Source organism: Podarcis cretensis (assembly GCF_951804945.1).
Source record: "Podarcis cretensis genome assembly, chromosome: 1".
In the NCBI taxonomy this organism is placed as follows: domain Eukaryota; kingdom Metazoa; phylum Chordata; class Lepidosauria; order Squamata; family Lacertidae; genus Podarcis; species Podarcis cretensis.
Genome location: NC_137170.1, coordinates 7,723,941 through 7,747,391, shown reverse-complemented (window position 1 = coordinate 7,747,391; position 23,451 = coordinate 7,723,941). Strand labels below are relative to the sequence as shown.

The 23,451-nt window shown below is 44.7% G+C and overlaps 1 protein-coding gene across 1 annotated transcript in view; it reads left to right on the top strand.

The window, feature by feature from the left end:
- Positions 1-23,451, top strand: part of PELI2 (pellino E3 ubiquitin protein ligase family member 2) — an 80,228-nt gene that overhangs the window by 50,064 nt on the left and 6,713 nt on the right. The window contains exons 3-5 of the mRNA XM_079954148.1: positions 15,592-15,693; positions 19,894-20,091; positions 21,614-21,802. Of these exons, the coding sequence (XP_079810274.1) occupies positions 15,592-15,693; positions 19,894-20,091; positions 21,614-21,802 (489 nt within the window). The remainder of the gene's footprint in view (positions 1-15,591; positions 15,694-19,893; positions 20,092-21,613; positions 21,803-23,451) is intronic.

The window sequence follows — 23,451 nt, the reverse complement described above, 5'->3', positions numbered from 1 at the left end:
TTCGTAAACGAATTTCCCTATGGGCTTGCTTCGCAAGACGAAATGTCTTGCGAGTTTTTCCGACTTTTTCCCCCTTTCCCCCCCTTTTCTAAGCCGCTAAGCTGCTTATCCGCTAAGCTGATAAGCCGCTAAAAGCCGCTAAACCGCTAATAGCGCTAATCCACTAATCTGTCAATGGGCTTGCTTCGCAAGACGAAAAAACCGCTAGATGAAGAGAATCGCGGAATGGATTCTTTTCGTCTTGCGAGGCACCACTGTATCTCTATAACTTTGAGATGAGAAATTCAGTTTTTCTTTTTGAACATGGCTCTGTGATTTTTTTTGTGGTTACACAAAGGTAAATAATATACTTATGGCTTACTCATGAGCAAGGCTAAGCACCTGTGTAGATGCTACATTGAAAGATATTCAAGAGACATCTTGCTGTACTATATTGTAATGAGAGCATAATTAACTCAGTGACATGGGCAAGAGTGTAAACAGCTGCTGCAAAGTTCTGGAAGCTTCAGCCATAGTAATTTTTCTTGAGAATTTGCTTACTCTGGTTGAGATTAAATTCTTAACTAGAATTCAGATATCATATTTAATGCATAATCCTACAAAATCCCCACAAAACAGCCAGACAGCTCTTCTACTGATTCATTCTAATACTCATTCATTGGTATATACTGGGCAAATTACTTGCCTAGTAATACCAGCTCTTTTAGTCCATGTACTTGACCGGAGTGTTGAAACAGCTCTGAAGCACTGTTAATTAATTCTGCTTGTTTTGGTTGCCAACTGCATAGGTTTCTTACCTATGTCTTTAACACCTCTACAATTTTTGTCACGTTCATAGTAACAGTGTTTACTTCTGTTACCTCAGACTGCCAAATCAAGGAAGTCCAAATTATGGGGGAAGACTATATGTTGTAAGAAAAGTTACATATAGGTTGAATGTATTTTCTTTCAAATTTGTCAGAAACTACCGTTGTTCTCAAGATTTCAGATGTACAGTGCCTCAGATTTTATAGATGTGCACACTAGCTACACCTCATGAATGTCCTCTTTGTTAACAATTGGAATTTGTCTTGCTTTATTGATGTTGGGCTTTAACTGTTTTCAGCAGAATAAGATGGTTATCCTATGTTTGAAAGAAGCTGTGACATTATGTTGGAGGAAATGTTTCCTCTCAAAAGACGTAGAGCGGACAAAAAGTTTCTGAGCGGCTGCCAACTCACTTGGTTTTTAAAAAGGATTGGGGAAATTAATTAACTGTAGGTATATAAAATGGCTAGTATCCATGAAAGACAAATTTACCCCTTAGCGCTGTGGGTTAAACCACAGAGCCTAGGGCTTGCCGATCAAAAGGTCGGCGGTTTGAATCCCCGCAATGGGGTGAGCTCCCGTTGCTTGGTCCCAGCTCCTGCCAACCTAGCAGTTTGAAAGCACATCAAAGTGCAAGTAGATCAGTAGGTACCACTCCAGTGGGAAGGTAAACAGTGTTTCTGTGCGCTGCTCTGGTTCGCCAGAAGCGGCTTAGTCATGCTGGCCACATGACCCAGAAGCTGTCTGCGGACAAACGACGGCTCCCTTGGCCAATAAGGCGAGATGAGCGCACAACCCTAGAGTCGGTCACGACTGGACCTAATGGTCAGGGGTCCCTTTACCTTACAGTAGTAGTAGGAGTTGTATCCTGTTCTGCTGTTTCACACAAGTGACAGACATCTACTTGTGCAACAAGACTTCTCCTTTCTTTCATTTCCTTGTACACCTTCAAAATCTACTCCAGAGGATTGGGGGTAGGCTCTCCGGAGATTTTGGGTGCACGCAGGGTAGATGAGAGGAAGACTACATCCAGTTGTGCCAGCAGAATGACATTTTCGCTCAGAACTCAAGAATTTCCTTGCTGCATCTGTTCAAGGTCTACCTTGCTCGACATTCTGTTTCCTAAAAGTGGCCAACCAAATGTCTTTGAAATCTCATGAAGAGGCACTTCAGTGGTGAATTTATGGCTAGGCAGTATATTTAATGTTCATTATGCATTACTTTACTTGTTGTTCAATGTAACCAGACATTTCAAAATAGGTATATTATATCAGCCGATATTGCAGAGTTAACAAAGCCTGGGGATAGCACAACGTAAGACTTAACTTCAAGAACATTAAGTGGCTTTGGAAACCTATTCCGAGCATGATGATTTATGGGCAAGTCACTTTGACATAAGCACAAATGAGTTTTCGGTCTATTTTTGAGCAGCAGAACCGAGAGCTTGCTTTCAGCATCAGTGACATTTGGAGACTTTTTCAAAGGCGTTTGTTTGTCCCACACCAGCATGTCTTTTCATACTACGTCTTTTTACTTCAACTTAGAAGACCTTTTATCTGTACGCCATAAAGATTTTAACTCTATATCATTATGGCTAAATTGTTCTGATTATAAAATTATTTAGTACAATAATATTAAATAAGTTTTGGTTGTATTGCGCAGGCATAGCCAAAATCATTTAGCAACAGATAATGGTGAATTGTACCAAGGGCAAAGAGTAAGGCTTACATTATTATGCATAGCCCCAAAAATGTTAGGAGTGTGTTGGGTTACCCAAAGCAAGGACTATAGAGAGATGTTAGTAGTGCTAACTTTATGTTATAAAATGACATAATTTTAAGGGTTTTGGTTATTGTTTTCGTTTTCCTTAAAAAAAGATGATGAGGCTACCCAAGACCTGCTGCAGAGTGAATTTAAGGAAAGGCTTCCCCTTCTGAGCTCTTTACAGTGGTACCTCGGGTTACATGCGCTTCAGGTTACAGACTCCGCTAACCCAGAAATAGTGCTTCAGGTTAAGAACTTTGCTTCAGGATAAGAACAGAAATCATGCTCCGGCGGCGCGGCAGCAGCAGGAGGCCCCATTAGCTAAAGTGGTGCTTCAGGTTAAGAACAGTTTCAGGTTAAGAACAGACCTCCGGAACGAATTAAGTACTTAACCTGAGGTACGACTGTACTAATGTATTAGCAGACAGCCTAGCTGAGTGCTAGAGTTTCTGTTGCATTTCGGATGTTTGTGCCTGAGAGCAGATACGTAAAGCTATAGGAAGACCACTTAATTGGTCTTCAGCTGGTAGAACTGTGGCAGAGAATTGACATCCCAGTGCCACTCTCCTTTTTGTTTATATTGCTTAATACGAGGACAAGTAGGATGGGGGAGGAGGACAGAGTGGGTCATGATGGGGGGGGGGGTGATCCCGAGTCTGAAAAGCTCGATGACTGCTGATTTAAATGTTTTCCTATTTGTATTCTAGATACTTCCTAGACAAAACCACATAGAAATCAATTACTTTCACCATTAAAGCATGATTTCACAACCTAAGGTGGTAATTCAAAACTTGTGCTCACATGTCATCTGAAGAGAGAGTTGAGAACATCTGCAAAATTAAAGGACTTCTGGTTGACCCTCTATAATTACATTTGAATCTCTTGAACAAGAGTTGAAGATATAAGTACACAAGGCTTTCCAGAAGCAAGAACTAGGTGCTACTGGGGATATAGGTCACATCCTCACCATACATTTAAATCGCTTGGCTTCCCCCAAAGAATCCTGAGAATTGTAGGTTGTTTAGGGTGCTGGAAACTGTAGCTCTGTGAGGGGTAAACTAAATTTTTCAGGATTCTTTGATGGAAACTGTGTGTTAAATGTGTGGTGTGGATGTTCCCTATGGCGCTATTTTCCATGGGACAGAAAGTAAATGTTCTGGTTGGCTGACAGATAGTCATAAATATTTGAAAAATGAAACACTGAGCTCAAGGTGTTCAGTGGGTTGTATACCAGCCTTCCTGATGGGATGATGTACTCCAGACACTTGAAGGGCACCAGATTGGGGAGGGCTGTCATATACAGTATGAGAACACTCAAGCTGCCTCTGTGAATGAATGACCCTGTTGAGATACAGAGTGATGTTTCCTGGAAGCAGGGGTAGGAGCTGGATCTTAATACCTGTGATAGGTCCCTGCAGCTGCTGTTTCAAGCCCTGATAGTAATATAGTTTATGGCTGTTTTGTGCTAAATTGCAGTGCTTGGCAATCAAAAGGAAGATATCTTTCCCCATTGTTTTTCTTCTTCTTTTCATGGAAAAGCAGCCTTCAACCAGCTGTCCCCCCCCCCCCCCCCCGTTTGTGTTTTGCCATTGCACAGCATTAAGTGATGCCAGTTGTGTGCGTAATCGATAGCATTTTGGCAAGGGTTAAATTCTTGTCTCTGCTCATTTCTCACGAGAGAGATTGGGAAGCTGTTTAAAGGTCTCTCTTAAAGTGCCTATCGAGAGTATCTTTGGCTGTCAATACAAAATAGATTTGCATCAGATTCAGTTTGTAGTGTCCGAAAATAATGGAGTTATTTGATGGGTCTTATCTCATTAGTGTGCTATACCAATGAGAGTGCCTGCTGTTTACCCACTCAAACTCTGAACTTCTTGGAAGCAGTATTACAGAACTTACAAACCATCACTTTATTTTTCCTGCTCTGATCCCAATTTACAGTGGAATGCATGTATATTCATAGCTCTAATGAAGGATTTGGCATTATAGCTATTTGGGCTCAACAATATGAAATCTAATCTGACATGTTTGGTCTTGATTGTTACCAGCTATGAGAGTCTCTCTCAGTGAGTTAAAGGAAGCGAATATTGATAGTTGCACTATGCTGGTTCAACTGGTTTTGACACCTATCCAAAATTGACTCTCTTAGTTTTGCACGAAACCATGTGTTGTGGTGAGAGGACTCAACAGACAACATTTGCTATGTACCTTGTGGTGTCTGCAATTAATTTTTCACTATCTCTCTCTGCCTGATGGTGCAATGAATTGGTTGGGGAGCAATTGTTATTGGAATAATTGATCAATCTTCTCTGGATTTAAGTCAGACATTTATGTGCAAGTAAAGTATAAATTTTATAAATTATTTCCTTTGAAGTTTTCTGTGCAGCCATTCCAAAGGGGCAAGCCACTTTACCTGTTCAGAACAACTGCATGGTGTACCTCAGCAATGTTGGAGGTTGGGGACAAGTACAGTTCAGACTGGGTGGGGAATTGTACATAAAAATCAAACTTCCTATATGTAGAAATTGAGCACACCCTAAAGTGTGCTCTCAAACTCTTTTGTTCTCAATTGAAAATAAAAATGCAATTTAGAATTAATATGAATATCATTGTAATGGATGTGCTCTCTCCCATTTTCAACCACAAATTCATACACACCACATAACTAAATACATTTGGCTGTGTTGTTGTGAGCAGGTGAGAGCAACTTAAATGTATATGGACATTTTCACCAGAAGTGCAGAAAAACTCTCAAGGGAGGGAAATTTTGTGGGGTGGGGGTGAAGGAACTGCCAAAATGTTTGTGAAAATAGTGAGTAGTTTTGACTTAGTCCTACTTTAAAAAGTATTTTTCACCTTTATGTTCTGCAGCATTATATTCTCAGTGGGATTCAAAGTGTTTTAAGCGCTTCCAAAATGCACATGCTTAGCTGAGTTATTTTTTAAAGACCTTATCTTGCAAGAAAAAACACTGAAGATGGCCAGGTGTGTGGTTAAAAGCATTTGGGAATTCTTTTAAAAATGGTTTCTAATATTCTGCTTCAGATGGGCTTCCTTCTCGGCACTCAAAGCTCATGAGGTTTCCATGGCAATGTTCTCTTTTGCTAAAGGTTACCAGAAAATTACACTTAATGGCTTTATTGGCAATACAGATCAATTTCACTTCCCAGATTTACTGTTGTCTTACAACTTAGAAGCAGTAATTCTGGCCAATTAATTTTCATCTGGTGTGTGTTTAACAAAGTAGCAGTCTTCTCTACATACAAAGTGGTGGCAGTCCAAAGACAGATGGTGACATCCCTCGTCTGTCCATTTCACCGCCCTCCCATTTCCAACGACTGCTGTTTAGCAAGGGGACTAGACATGATAATGCCAGGGCCAGCCCAACCATAAGGCACACTGCACACTTAAGTGGTGGAACCCCAATGAAGTAGCACCTCATGGGCACCCCAACATAGCTGTCAAGCGTCCCTTATTTGGCGGGAAACTCCCTTATCCCAGCCGTGTGTCCCGCTGCTGTCCCTTATTGATGATGTCCCTTAAATTTCCCGAGTTTCAAAGGAAGCAGCTCCTCTCCCTCCCTCCCTGCCGGCCAGGGAGGAGGGAGGCTCCAGCTGTGTTGCTTGGCTGTGTTGCTCACCCAATAAGGAGTCTAAGAATGACTGGGGGGTGGAGCTTGCATGCCTTGTGCCGATCAAATCGGCCGCGTTGCCTGGGGACTCCCCTTTGCTCAGCGCTTCCCAGCGGAGAGGTGACGGTGGTTTTCCTTGCTGCATCCCCTTTGCCGGGTTGCTGCGCTGTGGGAACCACCGCTTGAGGCTTCGTTTGGCTGCTGGCTGGGCTTTCTGCCTTTGGCTCGGAGGGGCTTAGAAGTTGAACATACCTGTGCTCGCAAAATCCCTTATTTTGGCTGCTGGTCCCTTATTTTCGAGGCTGCTGGTCCCTTATTTTTAAATCTGTAAGTTGACAGCTATGCACCCCACCTGCCACCACCAGATTAAAGGAGCAGTGGCAGTGGGGGGGGGGGAATCTCTTGCTGATGCTGGGACTTCTCCAATAACAGTGGGAAGGCTTCTGCAGTGGCACTGGAGACTCCCAAGTAAAACGTGCATGGATTGGGGACCTCAGTGACTAAAGCCGCGTGTGCGTGACTAAGGCTAGGGTGAAAGGGCTGCTTTTGTTATAAAAGTAGTACTGTTTAAACTAAGTTCAAATCCAGCACAATACTTTACATAACGCGTCCCACACACACATATGCTGGCATTTGAAAATATTCATTATTCTCATGACTTAGGGTTTTGGCTGCCATTGCAGGGGCTGAGCCCCATTTATGTCTGTGGTGTCCAATTAAGAATTGCTATTGAAAATATGATATTAACCATGTGTCACTGATGTGAATAGTGAATTAGTTCATGCATTTTGAAAGAATAAATAGAAAGTGCTGCTGAACGGGGGTGGGGGTGGGGAATGGTAACTAGCTATTCTGTTTTTGCTTCCGTAACCTAGGTTCCAGGGGCCATTTCTATTCCCAGTTTCTAACACAGGCATGTGCCCACTCCACCCCCCCACTGGTAGAAGTGGCTCCTCAGTAAGAACGAGGCCTAAGAAAAACAGGGCATAGACCTTGATTTTTGATTAGTAGGAATCTTGTAGCCATAAATGCATAATGTATCAAAATTCTTGGTGAACTTAATTGGCTTGTTTTGGTTGAACTTTGAGCAGTTTTCTTTCTGCATGATGGGGTATCATATACTCTTAATTCCATTAGTCCTGTATTTTGTTACAAAAATCAACCATTTTTAGTTCAAGTTGTTATACAGGTCTGCTCATAATTCAGTTTTAATGATTCCAAATACCACAGCTTTCTTATCTGTTAAGCAAAATGACCAGTTGAACAACATCTGTTAGTAATAGTTAACAATAAATCTGTATAGTTGGTCTAGAGAACCAACGGACATATAAAGGGGTTTAGGAAAATAGCAAAAGTAAATCTGTGAGTGGTTATTTTAACAAGAACCAAATATTCATTTAAGAAGTAGAGTCTGAACATTAGCAATGTGCTATAGGATATTTAGAATAAGTTTTCACCAGGTCTTAAATGTCAGCTCCTGCACCAGTTGGATTTGTGTGGAAGTCTGCCATGGCCTTTCACAAGCTAATGAGGACAGAATTCCACTCTGCTACCCTAGGCAGCAGAGCTAAAAATAACCTATTAGGAATATCCTGCCCCAATTAGTTCCCTAGAGGAAAAGGAGTCAAATTTGCTTGAACAATTGCCATTCATATTAATGATTCCAAATTCTCAGTTTAAATGGGATGGGAGCATTAGAAAAATAAAAATGAATTTTTTTCACCCAAGCAGCATTTTGTGCCAGACTCTCACTTAGCGTCTTATTTTGTTTTCCAGTTGTGTAGGGCGGCTAGTTTTCTGCTATGCTGCCCTTATTCTTAAGCGTGTTCAGCCTAGGATCCAGAGTTTGTAATGATTACGGCACTTTGGCCATTCACTCCTAACAAGCCACCTGAGTCCATGACTATGTAAATCAGGCTACTATGCCTGGTAAAGCTGCATTGACCCCTTTTCTAATTATAAGCAGGTGTCTCGTTGCAGTTTGCCCTTCCATGTGGGCTAGTAGCTTCTGTAGACACAAAGGTCTTTCAACTAGTCTCCCAGTCCCTTGAACCCTTTATCAAGCCAAGTCATCTGTAAAGCCTTCATCAAAGTGAAGTCTGTTTCTGACCTGTACAGATGGTAACCCTTTATTGTTCCCAATTTATTACTGCAGCAGAAATCAAAAGGGCACAGTCTTAGGGAGGAGAGAACCCCTTAAAAAAATAAAAATAAAATTGAACTTAAAGTTAAGGCAGGTTCACATGCACTCACTGTTTTCTACTTTTGATGCATTTTTTACTCAGTACCACACACAAATTCAGTAATATTTTGAAACCCCTGAAAGAGGAGCTTCTATCTTGGAGCATCTCAGAATGTTATGTTAAGACTTTTCATTGAGCAAGGATGCCAACTTGAATAAAATATTGGGGGGGGGGGCAGGTAAGCCCCGCCCTGCAACCCCATCAGAAGATGCAGCAAACCCATACCATTTGAATGGCAGTGTCCATTAACTTTGGGGGCCCCCGTCCACCTCAAATATGGGGGTGGGGGCTGAAGAGACCTCAGAGCCTAGGAGTTGGCTCCGATGTCTTTGAATATTTCACAGTTCCTTGTGTGAACTCCATTCCTAATAATAATAATAATAATAATAATAATAATAAATAATTTTATTTATATCCCGCCCTCCCCAGCCGAAGCCGGGCTCAGGGCGGCTAACAACATTAAAACAGTGTGACATTATAAACATTATAAAAATGAATTAAAATCAAAATTGATGGCAACCATAAACTAAAGCTTTGTAAAGATTGCCAGAGGAGGGGGTCAGGCTGCGCCCTGACCAAATGCCAGGTGGAACAGCTCTGTCTTGCAGGCCCTGCGGAAAGATGTCAAGTCCTGCAGGGCCCTTGTCTCTTGTGACAGAGCGTTCCACCAGGTTGGAGCCGCAGCCGAAAAAGCCCTGGCTCTAGTTGAGGCCAGCCTAACCTCTCTGAGGCCTGGGACCCTCAAGGTGTTTTTATTTGAAGATCGTAAGTTCCTCTGTGGGGCATACCAGGAGAGGCGGTCCCGTAGGTACGAGGGCCCTAGGCCGTATAGGGCTTTGAAGGTTAAAACCAGCACCTTAAACCTGATCCTGTACTCCACCGGGAGCCAGTGCAGCTGGTATAGCACCGGATGAATGTGATCTCTAAGCGAGGACCCCGTAAGGAGTCTCGCTGCGGCATTCTGCACCCGCTGGAGTTTCTGGGTCAGTCTCAAGGGCAGCCCCACGTAGAGCGAGTTACAATAATCCAGTCTGGAGGTGACCGTCGCGTGGATCACAGTGGCTAGGTCAGGGCGAGAGAGGTAAGGAGCCAACTGCTTAGCTTGGCGGAGATGAAAAAATGCCGCCTTTGTTGTAGCTGCAATCTGCGCCTCCATGGAGAGGGAGGTATCGAAGATTACACCCAAACTCTTAACGGACGGTGCTGGCACTAATTGCACCCCCGCAAGAGATGGGAGTTGCCCCCTCAGTCCCATGTCGTCCCGTCCCAGCCAGAGGACCTCTGTCTTCGAAGGATTTAACTTCAGCCGGCTCCCACGTAACCATCCAGCCACAGCCTCCAAGCATCTGATCAGTGTGTCTGGGGCCGAGTCCGGGTGGCCGTCCATCAACAAATAGAGTTGGGTGTCATCAGCATACTGATGGCAGCCCAGCCCAAAACTCCGGACAAGCTGGGCGAGGGGGCGCATAAAGATGTTAAAAAGCATCGGGGAGAGTATTGCACCCTGAGGCACACCACACACCAAGGAGTGGCGGGATGACAATTCCCCCCCAAGCGCCACCCTCTGTCCCCGACCAGAGAGAAACGAGCGCAGCCATTGAAGGACTGTGCCCTGGATCCCCACGTCGGCAAGGCGGTGGTCCAGGAGTTCGTGATCGACCATGTCGAAGGCTGCTGACAGGTCTAGAAGAATCAGCAGCCCCGACCCGCCTCGATCCAGCTGCCTGCGGAGATCATCTGTTAGGGCGACCAGAGCCGTCTCGGTCCCATGACCAGCGCGGAAGCCGGACTGGAATGGATCCAGAGCTGATGTTTCATCCAGAAACCTACCAAGCTGTTCAGCAACCGCTCTCTCAGTCACCTTACCCAGGAATGGAAGATTCGAAACCGGGCGGTAATTGGATAGATCTAAGGGATCTAATGATGTTTTCTTTAAGAGCGGGCGCACCACTGCCTCCTTCAGTTCCCCTGGGAATGTCCCGGTGCCAAGGGGCAGATTGATGATATCCCCCAGGGGGGCCCGCACCTCTTCTGGACACGCTCTAATCAGCCAGGACGGGCACGGGTCGAGAGGACAGGTGGTGGGCTTTCCAGCTCGGAGGAATCTGTCTACATCAGCTGGGGATATCCAGTCAAAGTGGTCCAATACTGAACCCGAGGACAGTCGAGGGGCCTCCAGTTCCTTTATTGTATCCAAGTTGGCAGGGAGGTCATGGCGGAGCAACAAGACCTTCTCCGCAAAAAAGCTCGCAAATGCCTCACAGCTGTGTGTCAAATTGTTATTTAAATTTGGCTGTCCTTCGAGGGACGTTAAAGACCGAATTATACTAAATAATTGTGCCGGGCGAGAGCTAGCGGATGCAATGGAGGCCGAGAAGTAGGACTTTTTAGCGGCCTTCACTGCCATCTCATAGGTTTCCATAAAAACCCTGTAAGATGTTCTTGAGGCTCCGTCACGGGCACCCCGCCATACTCGCTCTAGCCGTCTGAGGTCCCGCTTCATTTTCCGGAGCTCCTCGGTAAACCAGGGAGCCCGGTTTCTGCGGGGTCGCAGAGGGCGCTTAGGTGCGATCTCATTGATGGCTGCCAGGAGCTGGGTATTCCAGGCCTCAACAAGCTCAGTCAATGAGTCGCCAGGGGGAGAAAGGTCCCGCAAGGCTTGACGGAATCTATCAGGGTCCATCAGCCTCTGCGGGCGAGCCCAAATTGGCTCGCCACCCAAGCAGGGTGGGGGTGGAACGTCAATCCTGGCTTTCAGAGCATAGTGATCAGACCATGGCACCTTCATCGAAGGAAACATGATCACATCTATACCGACGCCAAAGATCAAATCCAGCGTGTGGCCTGCTTGATGTGTGGGGCCCGAAACAAACTGGGAGAGCCCTAGTGTCGCCATGGAAGACACCAGGTCCAGAGCCTGTGAGGAGGGAGTGGCATCAGCATGGATGTTGAAGTCCCCCAATACCAATAGGTTAGGGAACTCCAAGGCCCAGCCGGCCACCGCCTCCAGCAGGCCTGACAGGGTGGCTGCTGGTGCGCTAGGTGGCCGGTACACCAGCCAGACAGCCAAGCTCACCTCGGAGCCCCACACTAGGCCAACACATTCAATGCCGGGGATCGATGGCGATGGTAGAGCCCTGAAAGAACAATCTTCCCGGATTAATAACGCCACCCCTCCCCCCCGGCCCACAGTCCGCGACTGGTGAAGGACGGAGAAACCCGGGGGCGCCATCTCTCGTAGGGTAACAGTATCCCCTTCGCGCACCCAGGTCTCAGTCACACATGCCAGGTCAACCCCCTGCGAGGTGAAGAAATCTCGCAGGGTGGCGGTTTTGTTGCCTATAGACCTGGTATTGCACAACACCAGTGACGGAGGTGAGTAATCCTTGCTCACCCTACCCTCGTCTCTCGGGATGGGGCGCAGATTGGAAGGGGTACGAGCATATCCGTATCTCGATCCCCTTCGCCTATGACATCTGCCCCCACCGCCATTCCTAAACAATCCTTTCATTGTTTGCATAGCCGCTTGGGGCCATTTAGAATATTACTCAGCAACAGAATTGGTTTGTCACAATGTACGTGCTCAACAAGAAGACAGTCGTGGTTTTATGACTGCTGTGCTTGTATGAAGCGTGTGTTTCTCTTTAACTATTTGGGGTTTTTTGCAGTTGTACTTTACATCGTTAGATGTATGCTTAATGCATCTTAAGTGTGCACACAAACAAATAAAAACCAGCGAAATGGCCCTTATCATCCAATAGCTGAGAAGCCCTGAGAGTTGGCTGATATTTCTTTCAACTTTCTTCCACTTCTAATCAAATATCTTAACAGAGAGAGACAGAACAGAATTTAGGGTCATTTATCTCTAGTCAACCGGCCGTCAGACTCTGTTCTCTTTTATGGAAAGTTCCAGCTTTTGAAGGATATCTGTCACCACTGTTGGGTTCATCATTTCCCTTTATTATGGGAGGGTCCTTAGCTCAGTGTCAGAGACTGGTCAGTGAATGCCACCTGACTGCTTTTTATTTAACTGTGCTTCAGAGAAGCTGCCTTAGTAAAATTGCTTTCAAAAATTATTTCTGCTTTTCATAGGCACTGTTGCTTTAATTTTATGACCCTGGTATTTTGGATAAAAGCTAAAGGAGAAAAGGGTGGGTTAGAGCTCAATTTCGAGCCTACCAAGTGGCGGTAGCGACGGCGAAGAAGACTTTCTTCACCGCCTCTATTGCATCTGCAGGAGACTTTTTCAGGTGGTCCGCAATTTAGCGGAACCACCTGCTACATCAGGGCCCAGTACGGGCCACATGATCTCCTGCAATGATTTTGCAAAGTTTTTTGCAGATAAAGTCGCTCAGATTCGGGAAGAGGTAGACGCCACCGTGGGAGCAGGGCCGGGGCGGGAGAGTGCTAGAGTCCTGTCTAGTCAAATTGCATGGGATCAATTCCAATCTGTTACCTCCGAGGATGTGGACAGGCTGCTTGGACGAGTGAAACCAACCACCTGTCTCCTTGATCCTTGCCCATCCTGGCTTATAAAAGCTAGCCGGGAAGGACTGGGCGATGGGCTTCGTGGGGTGGTGAATGCTTCCCTCCGTGAGGGAGCCTTCCCAGACCCGCTGAAAGAGGCGGTTATCAAACCACTTCTTAAAAAACCATCTTTAGATGCGGCCACGATGGCCAGCTATCGCCCAGTCTCAAATCTTCCATTCTTGGGCAAGGTGATTGAGCGAGTGGTTGCTGAACAACTCCAGGCACGCCTGGAAGAAGCGGACCATTTGGATCCCTTCCAGTCGGGATTCAGGCCTCATCATGGGACTGAAACTGCCTTGGTCGCACTGGTTGATGATCTCCGGCGGGCTAGGGACAAAGGTGAGAGCTGTTTCCTAGTTCTGCTGGATCTCTCTGCGGCGTTTGATACCATCGACCATAACATCCTTCTGGACCGTCTTGAGGGGCTGGGAGCTGGGGGCACTGTCCTACAGTGGTTCCGCTCCTTCCTCCTGGGCCGTGTTCAGAAAGTGGTGGTGGGGGATGAGTGTTCAGACCCCTGGGCTCTCACTTGTGGAGTGCCTCAGGGTTCTGTCCTCTCCCCCATGCAGCCGCTGGGAGAGATCATCAGGGGGTTTGGGCTGGGTGTTCATCAGTATGCGGATGATACCCAGCTCTACCTCTCTTTCAAATCAGAACCAGTGAAGGCGGTGAAGGTCCTGTGTGAGTGTCTGGAGGCGGTTGGAGGATGGATGGCGGCTAACAGATTGAGATTGAATCCTGACAAGACAGAAGTACTGTTTCTGGGGGACAGGAGGCGGGCAGGTGTGGAGGACTCCCTGGTCCTGAATGGGGTAACTGTGCCCCTGAAGGACCAGGTGCGCAGCCTGGGAGTCATTTTGGACTCACAGCTGTCCATGGAGGCACAGGTTAAATCCGTGTCCAGGGCAGCTGTGTACCAGCTCCATCTGGTACGCAGGCTGAGACCCTATCTGCCTGTGGACTGCCTCGCCAGAGTGGTGCATGCTCTGGTTATCTCCCGCTTGGATTACTGCAATGCACTCTACGTGGGGCTACCTTTGAAGGTGACCCGGAAACTACAACTAATCCAGAACGCAGCAGCCAGACTGGTGACAGGGAGCGGCCACCGAGACCATATAACACCGGTCTTGAAAGACCTACATTGGCTCCCAGTACGTTTCCGAGCACAATTCAAAGTGTTGGTGCTGACCTTTAAAGCCCTAAACGGCCTCGGTCCAGTATACCTGAAGGAGCGTCTCCACCCCCATCGTTCTACCCGGACACTGAGGTCCAGCACCAAGGGCCTTCTGGCGGTTCCCTCACTGCGAGAAGCCAAGTTACAGGGAACCAGGCAGAGGGCCTTTTCGGTAGTGGCGCCCTCCTTGTGGAATGCCCTCCCACCAGATGTCAAAGAGAACAACAACTACCAGACTTTTAGAAGACATCTGAAGGCAGCCCTGTTCAGGGATGCTTTTAATGTTTGATGTATCATAGTATTTTAATATTCTTTTGGAAGCCGCCCAGAGTGGCTGGGGAGGCCCAGCCAGATGGGCGGGGTATAAATAATAAATTATTATTATTATTATTATTCAACTAATGGGTTCCATCAGTGGAAGTCCTATGAGAAGATTTTCTCTTGTGCAATGGGGCTCCCCGCGCCCCACTGTGGGTGTGGGGAAGTTGGAAAAATCCCTGCAACAGCATGCGGGAGGAAAAAGGGGAAATAGTTCTGTCTGGTAAGCCATAATGCCTCCCCTGGCTGAACAATCCCATTGAATTCCTCCCAGAACATAGTTAAAAGCTATGGGTGGTAGTCAGTTAAGTTTTACTCATAGTAGACCAATTGAACTTAATGAACATTGATTTCAATAAGTTTACTCTGAATAAAACATAGCTGACTGCTATCCCAAGTTATTTGTTTATAATTTTTTAAAAAGTTAATTTCATTTGTGATTAGCTTAGCTATCAAGCAAGTTGACGAAAATACCTTTTTGTTCTAAAAATGCTTTTAAAATATCTGACCAGTCTTTGGCAAATTTTACAAATCTGTTTTCACCTGTCGCTCAATACATAGATGCTTTTCGGTTTGGTCCCTGATATCTCTAGTTAAGGACTCTCTAGAAGCAGAATAGGCCTGGAAAAGATACAGTACCTGTCTTTGAACGTCACTGCTCCTTCAAGGCATCTGGGTTAGATTTGGTAGACATGGTAAAGAAAACAGGCTGTTTTTCTTTTTTGATTATGGAAGTGGGTCATTTGAAAAAATTGTGTGCCTAAAAGAGAGAAAGTGTGAAAAGTAAAACTTGCATGGTTGCATTCAAGATTCATTTGTCTTGATTCTATCTTGGTTTGTTTTTTAAAGGACAGATCTTCGTAATTTTCTGTTCATAAACAAGAGCTTTGCTCGTGGGGGGGAAGGGTCACACCTTGCATGGGAAGTCCCTTAGCAATGCTCTTTGTTGTGATCCAGAGTTGCGGCTGAGCCACACTTGCTGCAAACCGCATAAACAAATTGAATTAGCCAGGATAGGGAGAAACTCGGTAATGGCTGTAACAGCATTTACAAATGTTGAAGTGATGTGCTTTTCCCTGACTCAGACGTTACTTAAATAAAGCAGGAACTGTCTTATTCCACAGGCCATCAGTTGTAAAGGGCAGCACAGTATATCCTACACGTTGTCAAGAAGCCAGACGGTGGTAGTGGAATATACACACGACAAAGATACAGATATGTTTCAGGTAAGTGCATTTGCATGACCTAAAAACAGCTGCTTGTGGGCTTTTATAGCGTATTTCCTGTGTGACGATGTCCTGAAATGGCTTACAGAAATGGTGTCCTGGAGTACAGGGTTTATTCTCAGATGTTGCTCTCTCTGAAAGAAGGGTCTTACCTGCTGGTTCCTACATGGGCAGGTTGCACATTGGTTTTAGAAGTGCACACTGGGAAGCTTTGGTACACATACATGCAGCAAAGTATGCGCTTTGTTGTCATATGTGACTGCACACTAACTACTTGCATACTTGTTTTTCTGACACTGAAAAGCTTTCCCACTATCTCACTCTGAACTGTCACAGCTCTTTTTTTGCTCAGTGTGTCATCCTTTCAAAATTCACTACTGGCTTTTGTTATTGGCAAAAGTGTAAAGGCATTCTACATGCCTTTCAATAATAATCTTGAGCCTGGACTGTGTCCCACTCTTGCTCTTTTGAAAGCACTCCCAGTGGGAACTGGTGTGGCTGCATTATTTATATTTTCATTTAGTGATGCTCTCTAGGTCTTTCCAATGACATATTCATTCAGCAGTAAATATATTGAGTTACAGATGCTCAAAAATAGGTTGTTGGTTTTCTTCCAGGAGCACAAACAAAGCCATTACTTAAACGCATTGTTTCAGATTTTCATTCATGGCAGAGGTAGTTCTGGAGTGTTTAGACAGTGGGTAGGTTCATCAGTTTTTCTTTGTTCCTGCATGTACCTAGATTCAGTTAAAATACTTTCTGCCACATCCGTATGTGCTTCATAGCGATGAGAGGTCTCTTGTGCTTTCAAAGCACAGTGCGTACTAGAATATTGTTTGTTAATATAAAAACCTGCCTGTCTTTTGGAAAACTCAGTATATTACATGGAGCTCCCAGTGTTGTCCTATCCTTCCACCATGTGGGTCCATTTCTCTTTAGATTCACTAGTGTTAGGGGATTAGGTGCTCCTTGGTCCATTCACAGTCATGATGTATACAGTACTATCTTATGCCACACAATATTGTATTTCTGTGTTGTGACTCACCCTGAGATCTATCTATGGATAAAGGACAGTATACAAATTTTATTAATTTATTTATTAGTAATATGCGATCCTATACATATCTAAGGGGACGTGGGTGGTGCTGTGGTGTAAACCACTGAGCCTTGGGCTTGCCGATCAGAAGGTTGGCAGTTCGAATCCCCGCGATGGGGTGAACTCCCATTGATTGGTCCCAGCTCCTGCCAACCTAGCAGTTTGAAAGCACACCAGTGCAAGTAGATAAATAGGTACCGTTCCGGCGGAAAGGTAAATGGTGTTTCCGTGCGCTGCTCTGGTTTTGCCAAAAGCAGCTTAGTCATGCTGGCCACATGACCTGGAAAAACTAACTGTGGACAAACATCGGCTCCCTCGGCCAGGAAAGCAAGATGAGCGCCACCACCCCAGAGTCGTTCGCGACTGGACTTAACTGTCAGGGGTCCTTTACCTTTACCTTTATACTTATCTGGGCTTTCTGAGAATGCCAATTTGTACTGAAAATGCAAGGCTCATGTTTGGGATAAATATGTCTAAAATGAGCTGACAGTTCATCGATTCATAAACTGTAGGATTTTCAGCTGGGTTCGATTTATTTTGGGGCAGGGAGAAATACAGGGTGAGTCCTTTAAAAGAGGCACCGTGGATACAGAGTACACATGTTCCACGGGGCATTTTTTAAAAGACTCACCATATACAATGTTCCACATTGGCTCCCTTTACTCGATCACCCTGTGGTCTTGCTTTGATTACCCCACTTGAACCAAAGTTATCTAATATCTTCAAAGAGTGAAGTGGTTGTGTTATGCTAGTTCAAATAGCAGACAACATGTGAAGCTTTCTAGGCGATTTATCTTACAAATGTTGGACAATTACAGTTGGCCTTTAGACATAGAGGGGCTAGTAATTCCTTAACTGTTGAACTAAGAACATAAGTAGAACTTGCTGGATCTGCCAGTGGCCCATATAGTCCTACCCTGTTCTCACAGCCGCCAGCCAGTTTCCCCCCGAATCCTGCAAGCATTTTTTAAGAACAAAAAGAGGGTGGAAAGGGACAGGCACCCGGGAATAAAAACTTTGGCAATCCCACCCACCATTGAACCCGATGTGTTTTGACAATACACGATTTTGGCTTTATGCGCTATTCCTGGACCATAATCCCAGCGTAAATTGAAAGTCACCTGTACTATATTTTCATCTTTTCTACAGAGGTGCTTGATTAGCATTTTAGTAGAATAAAGCAAGAAGGCTTATCTTCGCTACCCTGTCTTCCACAGCAAATATTTCTAGCAAATAATAAATCCGGCAGAATTTTGCAGTTAGAATGTTTCATAAACTCAAATGACACAGCAAAACAGCACAACCCTGTACCTTGGTAGTCAATGTCAGACATTAGAAGACAGCTTTAAATAGAATTCTCTTTTTTGGAAGAAAGAATCCAAGCGATTCAGATATTTAATCTGATATTTAATTTGCCGCATGTTTCTTTCCAATTCTTAGATGCACAGAGACCCAACTTAAAATCTGTTGAATTCCTTGCTGTTGTCTAGGAAGTTCCTAATTCTGGTTTATGGCATAGCTCCAAGAAGCAACATTAATCTCTTCAAGAGCAAGACAAATATATATTACTTTTACTGCAGTTAAAGCGGTAACAGAAATTCAGGGCTTGCCACGTTCATTTTCACCCATCACAGTGTTTCTGCAGCTGAGCAATCTGTAATAGTTTTTATGCCATAACACACCACTAATACCTCTTCTTTTAATAAGTGAAACATTCAAGTGCAGCCGTTGACATCTTGATGCCAAAAGGAGTCAAGTAATACCAATGAAGCAGAACATTTGGTGAGGGCTATAGCTCAGTGGTAGAGCATCTGCCCTTTGTGCAGAAGGTCCCAAATTCAATTCCTAGTAACTCCAGGGCTGGAAGGGACTCCAGCCTGAAACCCTGGAGACCATCTTCCAGTTAGTGTAGACAGTACTGAGCAAGATTGAGCAATGTTCTGACTCAGTATAAGTCACCTTCTTACATTCTGTGCTCCTAAAATATTTCATAGAAAGGTGGAGCCATGAACACGTATGCATGCTGCAATATAGCTCCCTCTCTGGGTGAAATGATTTCCTCCTTAGCATTTAGTGAAAGGCGCTGTGGTCTAAACCACTGAGCCTAGGGCTTACCAATCAGAAGGTCAGTGGTTCAAATCCCTGTGACGGGGTGAGCTCCCGTTGCTCGGTCCCAGCTCCTGCTAACCTAGCAGTTCGAAAGCACACCAAAGTGCAAGTAGATAAATAGGTACCGCTCCAGTGGGAAGGTAAATGGCGTTTCCGTGCGCTGCTCTGGTTTCGCCAGAAGCAGCTTAGTCATGATGGCCACACAAACCAGAAAAAATGTCTGTGGACAAACGTTGGCTCCCTCGGCCAGTAAAGTGAGTTGAGTGCCAGAGTCGTTCGCGACTGGACTTAACTGTCAGGGGTCCTTTACCTTTTAAGAGACGTTAGGAGAATTTCATTCTTGTGCTAAGGTATTGTTCTACCATGGCAAGCAATTTCAGCTTGTCAAATAGAGTGACCCCCCCCCACCATCCACCAATGCACCATGCTGTTCTGGGCGTTCTCCCCCCAAAAGACCAGGAACTATTTTGGTGGGAGCCATGTGAGGAGAGGAGGGAGAAAGTCCCACTGAGAAGGCCTTCTGCTAATGGAACTCATTAATGAAGCCATTGTGTTATAATTTGTATACTAGGGTGTCTAAAAAGTAATTCAGGATTACTTAACATTGGTTTGTAGAGTGGATCTTTTAAATCTAAAAACAGACAAAAGCTTTTGTACATTTTTGTGGGGAGCAGGGGGATCTTCTGAGGGGCTTGCTTTTATTACAAGTCATTCAAATTTTGAAGGTACCCCATGTAACTAAAACAGTTTTAGAATGAGAACAAGGTGCCTACTTACGTTTATTGTTGATTTCTGGATAATACTTGAATCTACCTAGATGTACAAGTTACCCATAGATTTTTCTTATTTAAGGTTTCACATGCTCTCACATTGCATAGTTCTACAAAGAGTCAGTCAGTTTATTGTGTTTTAGCGAACAACCTTTCTACACATAATGTATAATGTAAAAGTATCATCTAAGGTATTCCTCTAAAATATGTTTTCAATGTCTTCAGGTTGGCAGATCGACAGAGAGCCCCATAGATTTTGTTGTAACAGATACAATTTCTGGCAGTCAAAATGGTGATGAAACTCAGATCACCCAAAGCACCATCTCCAGGTTTGCGTGCCGCATTGTCTGTGATAGGAACACACCATACACAGCCAGAATCTTTGCAGCAGGATTTGACTCTTCTAAAAACATATTCCTTGGGGTAAGTACATGTAGCTTCTCTGCAAGCCTCTCTGTCGTGATAACTTGTTGCATAAACCAGCCCTCTTATCACAACATGATGGCTGTTTGCTGGCATTCAACTGCAGATTATTTTTTCTTAATATTAACACATAGTACATAGGAAACTGTCAGATTATTGTCCATCTAGCCCAGCATAGTCTACTCTTGGGTGGCAGCAGCTCTGCAGTGTCTCAGTCCAAAATCTTTCCTATCACTTGCTACTTGATCTTTTTAACTGGATATTCCAGAATATCAATTTGGGATCTTCTCCATGCAAGACTATGTGCTGCATCATGAGCTAATGTTACCATAGTAAATCTGGAAGTAGGATTGATTAATCTCACCCTTTGCTTCCTCATTGCAATGTGGAATCAAGTGCCCAGTTGGGCAAAATTGACGGTAGAGGAGGTGATGGAATGCTAGTGGAATTGCAGAAAGGCCCATCCTTCCATATGCTTGAGAGGTATTGGAACTGCTATCTGTAAGCTTGGTTACCACGCTGAAAGAGGAAGTCCAGTAACTTGAGGCCCACCTGTCCACACTTCAAGCCACCGGGTAACATGAGGACATTCTTGCTAGACTAGAGTGGACTGTTCTGGAACAGAGATGTAGGCACAGTACCCCTAGGGAGGAGGAAGATTGCCCAATTCAGGAGACAATACTCTGGAGGAACATGACACAAAAAGTAGGACTATCAGGAGCCATGCTGTGTCTCTCGAGCTACAAAGTTGATTCTATGCTCTCACCTCAGACACTGATTCTTGGCCAGAGAAGCAAGAACAGTGGTTGCAGACCTCAGAAAACATCAAGGTGGCAGCAGAAGGTACAGCATACAGAACAATCCCCAGAAAAGGAGGAGTCATGTGGTGGTTGTGGCAGGTGACTCCTTATTGAGTGTTATAGAGGCAGCAGCAGTGTGTTTCATGGTTTCAGTTGTCTCTACACAAATGCACAGAGTATGAGAAACAAGCAAGAAGAACTTGAGCTCTTAATACAGGATGGCAAATATAGGCTGTTGGGGTGAGACTCATGAATGGAATGTAGAAATTGAAGGGTACAACCTGCTCAAATGGAATAGATCAAACAGGAAGGGAGGAAGAGTATTAATATATGTAAATGATGTGTACACTTGTGAAGAGATCCATGGCTTGGAACATGGAAGACAGATTGAGAGTAGGGAAGGAGGCAGTTTTTCAGATAGTTGGGGCTAGGCTGTTTAGGACTTTAAACACTAATGTGATTTTCTTTCTGTCCCTTCTGATATAGAGGCAAGCTGTTTTATTAGCCAAACTATTACTAATAGTTGTAATTGTGTGCAGATGTTTACTTTGCTGTTCTGTGCTAAATGTTGAGTTTAGAATTTGAAGCAACCCTTCCTTTATTATAGCTATTTTTCTTTGGGAAGCTTACTTGTGGTTGCAATCTTGAATACCGTTACAAGTTTTGAATGTGGAAAGGCTGAGTAATTTATTTTTTATTTCTTTCTGTGGCCTTCTGTATAGGAAAAAGCAGCAAAATGGAAAAATCCCGATGGACACATGGATGGATTAACAACCAATGGCGTTCTAGTCATGCATCCAAAAGGAGGGTTCACTGAAGAATCAAAACCGGGAGTCTGGCGGGAAATTTCAGTTTGTGGTGATGTGTATACTCTGCGTGAAACAAGATCTGCTCAGCAAAGAGGCAAACTAGTAAGTTGGGAAGTTCATGATAGCTTTATTTCAAAACTTTCTAGCCATATTTCTCCATATTACTCTAATTGGCTTCCATATGAAAAGAAACCATAATTAAAAATGCAACCTAGATAGTATAAGGAATAAAGCAACAGAAACATTACAGTAAACAAAGCTCTAATCCTCTAGTCCTAAAGATCTCCTAAATAAAAGTGTCTTAGCACCAGGAGAAATGGGCCGGGAAGACCTAGCTGGCAATCCCTGAAAGTGTGGTAGCACAGTTAATTATTGAGATAAAAGCCCTTAAGATATAATAATAATAATTGAATAATAATTATTTATATGTTGCCCATCTGGGTTGCCCCAGCCACTCTGGCCAGATTCTAACAAACTGTAAAACTACAGTAAAAATATACTGATCCTAGGCCTAAAGCTCAATGCTGCCATATTCAATAAAGCGTAGAAGTAGCTAATAAGCTTTATAACGGGAAGGTAAACGGCGTTTCCGTGTGCTGCACAGGTGCTGGCTCGCCAGAGCAGCTTCGTCACGCTGGCCACGTGACCCGGAAGTGTCTCCGGACAGCGCTGGCCCCCGGCTTCTTAAGCGAGATGGGTGCGCAACCCCAGAGTCGGTCACGACTGGCCCATACGGGCAGGGGTACCTTTACCTTTACCTTAGCTAATAAGCCACTGAAGTTGGGGTAATAATTCTGTTGGGTGCCCTCACACCAGCTTCCAGCTAGGACTCTTGACGTTTTGCACTACTTGTAGCCTCAGTGGCAGCCCCAATAGAGCATGTTGCAGTAATCTCACCTTGATGTTACCAAAGTGTGCATGATGGTAGCCAAGTCTTTCCATACCACTGGGAATTGTCCCTTACTGGGCTCACAGTGGTTGCCTTGTGGTATGTCGCAGGTTAACTTGAATGGTGGCTTAATGTTTTGTCCTATCCTCTGGCCTTATAAGGGAGGGAAAAAATCCATCTTGCTCCAAAAATGGAATGTCTCCTGAATGCTAGGCAGAAAATGCTGCTTTGCATTCTTCTCAGCCTGCAGTTTCTGTGATGGATGGTTCTGACCATGACTGTGAGAGTCTGCAGTATGACCTTTCTGCTTCATTTAAATCCAAACTTGTTGCTGATGAATTGTGTGGCAAAAGAACAAAAGTTTCAGAAGAGTTTTAGTTTTGAACACAATGCGCGTGACAATCTTGAAGTAATTCTGGCCTCGTCTCCTAATAAGCTGAGCCAGTGTGGTGTAGTGGTTAAGAGCGGTGGACTCGTAATCTGGTGAACCGGGTTCGCTTCCCCGCTCCTCCACATGCAGCTGCTGGGTGACCTTGGGCCAGTCACACTTCTCTGAAGTCTCTCAGCCCCACTCACCTCACAGAGTGTTTGTTGTGGAGGAGGAAGGGAAAGGAGAATGTTAGCCGCTTTGAGACTCCTTCGGGTAGTGATAAAGCGGGATAACAAATCCAAACTCCTCTTCTTCTTCTGAATGTGTGAAGACATGCCTGTTGACGATCTCTTGCACTTTTTCGCCACAGTTGTGTACAATTGTGGCCAGACTCACTGTGCATGCATATATAGTGATACCTCAGGTTACAGATGCTTCAGGTTACAGACTCTGCTAACCCAGAAATAGTACCTCGGGTTAAGAACTTTGCTT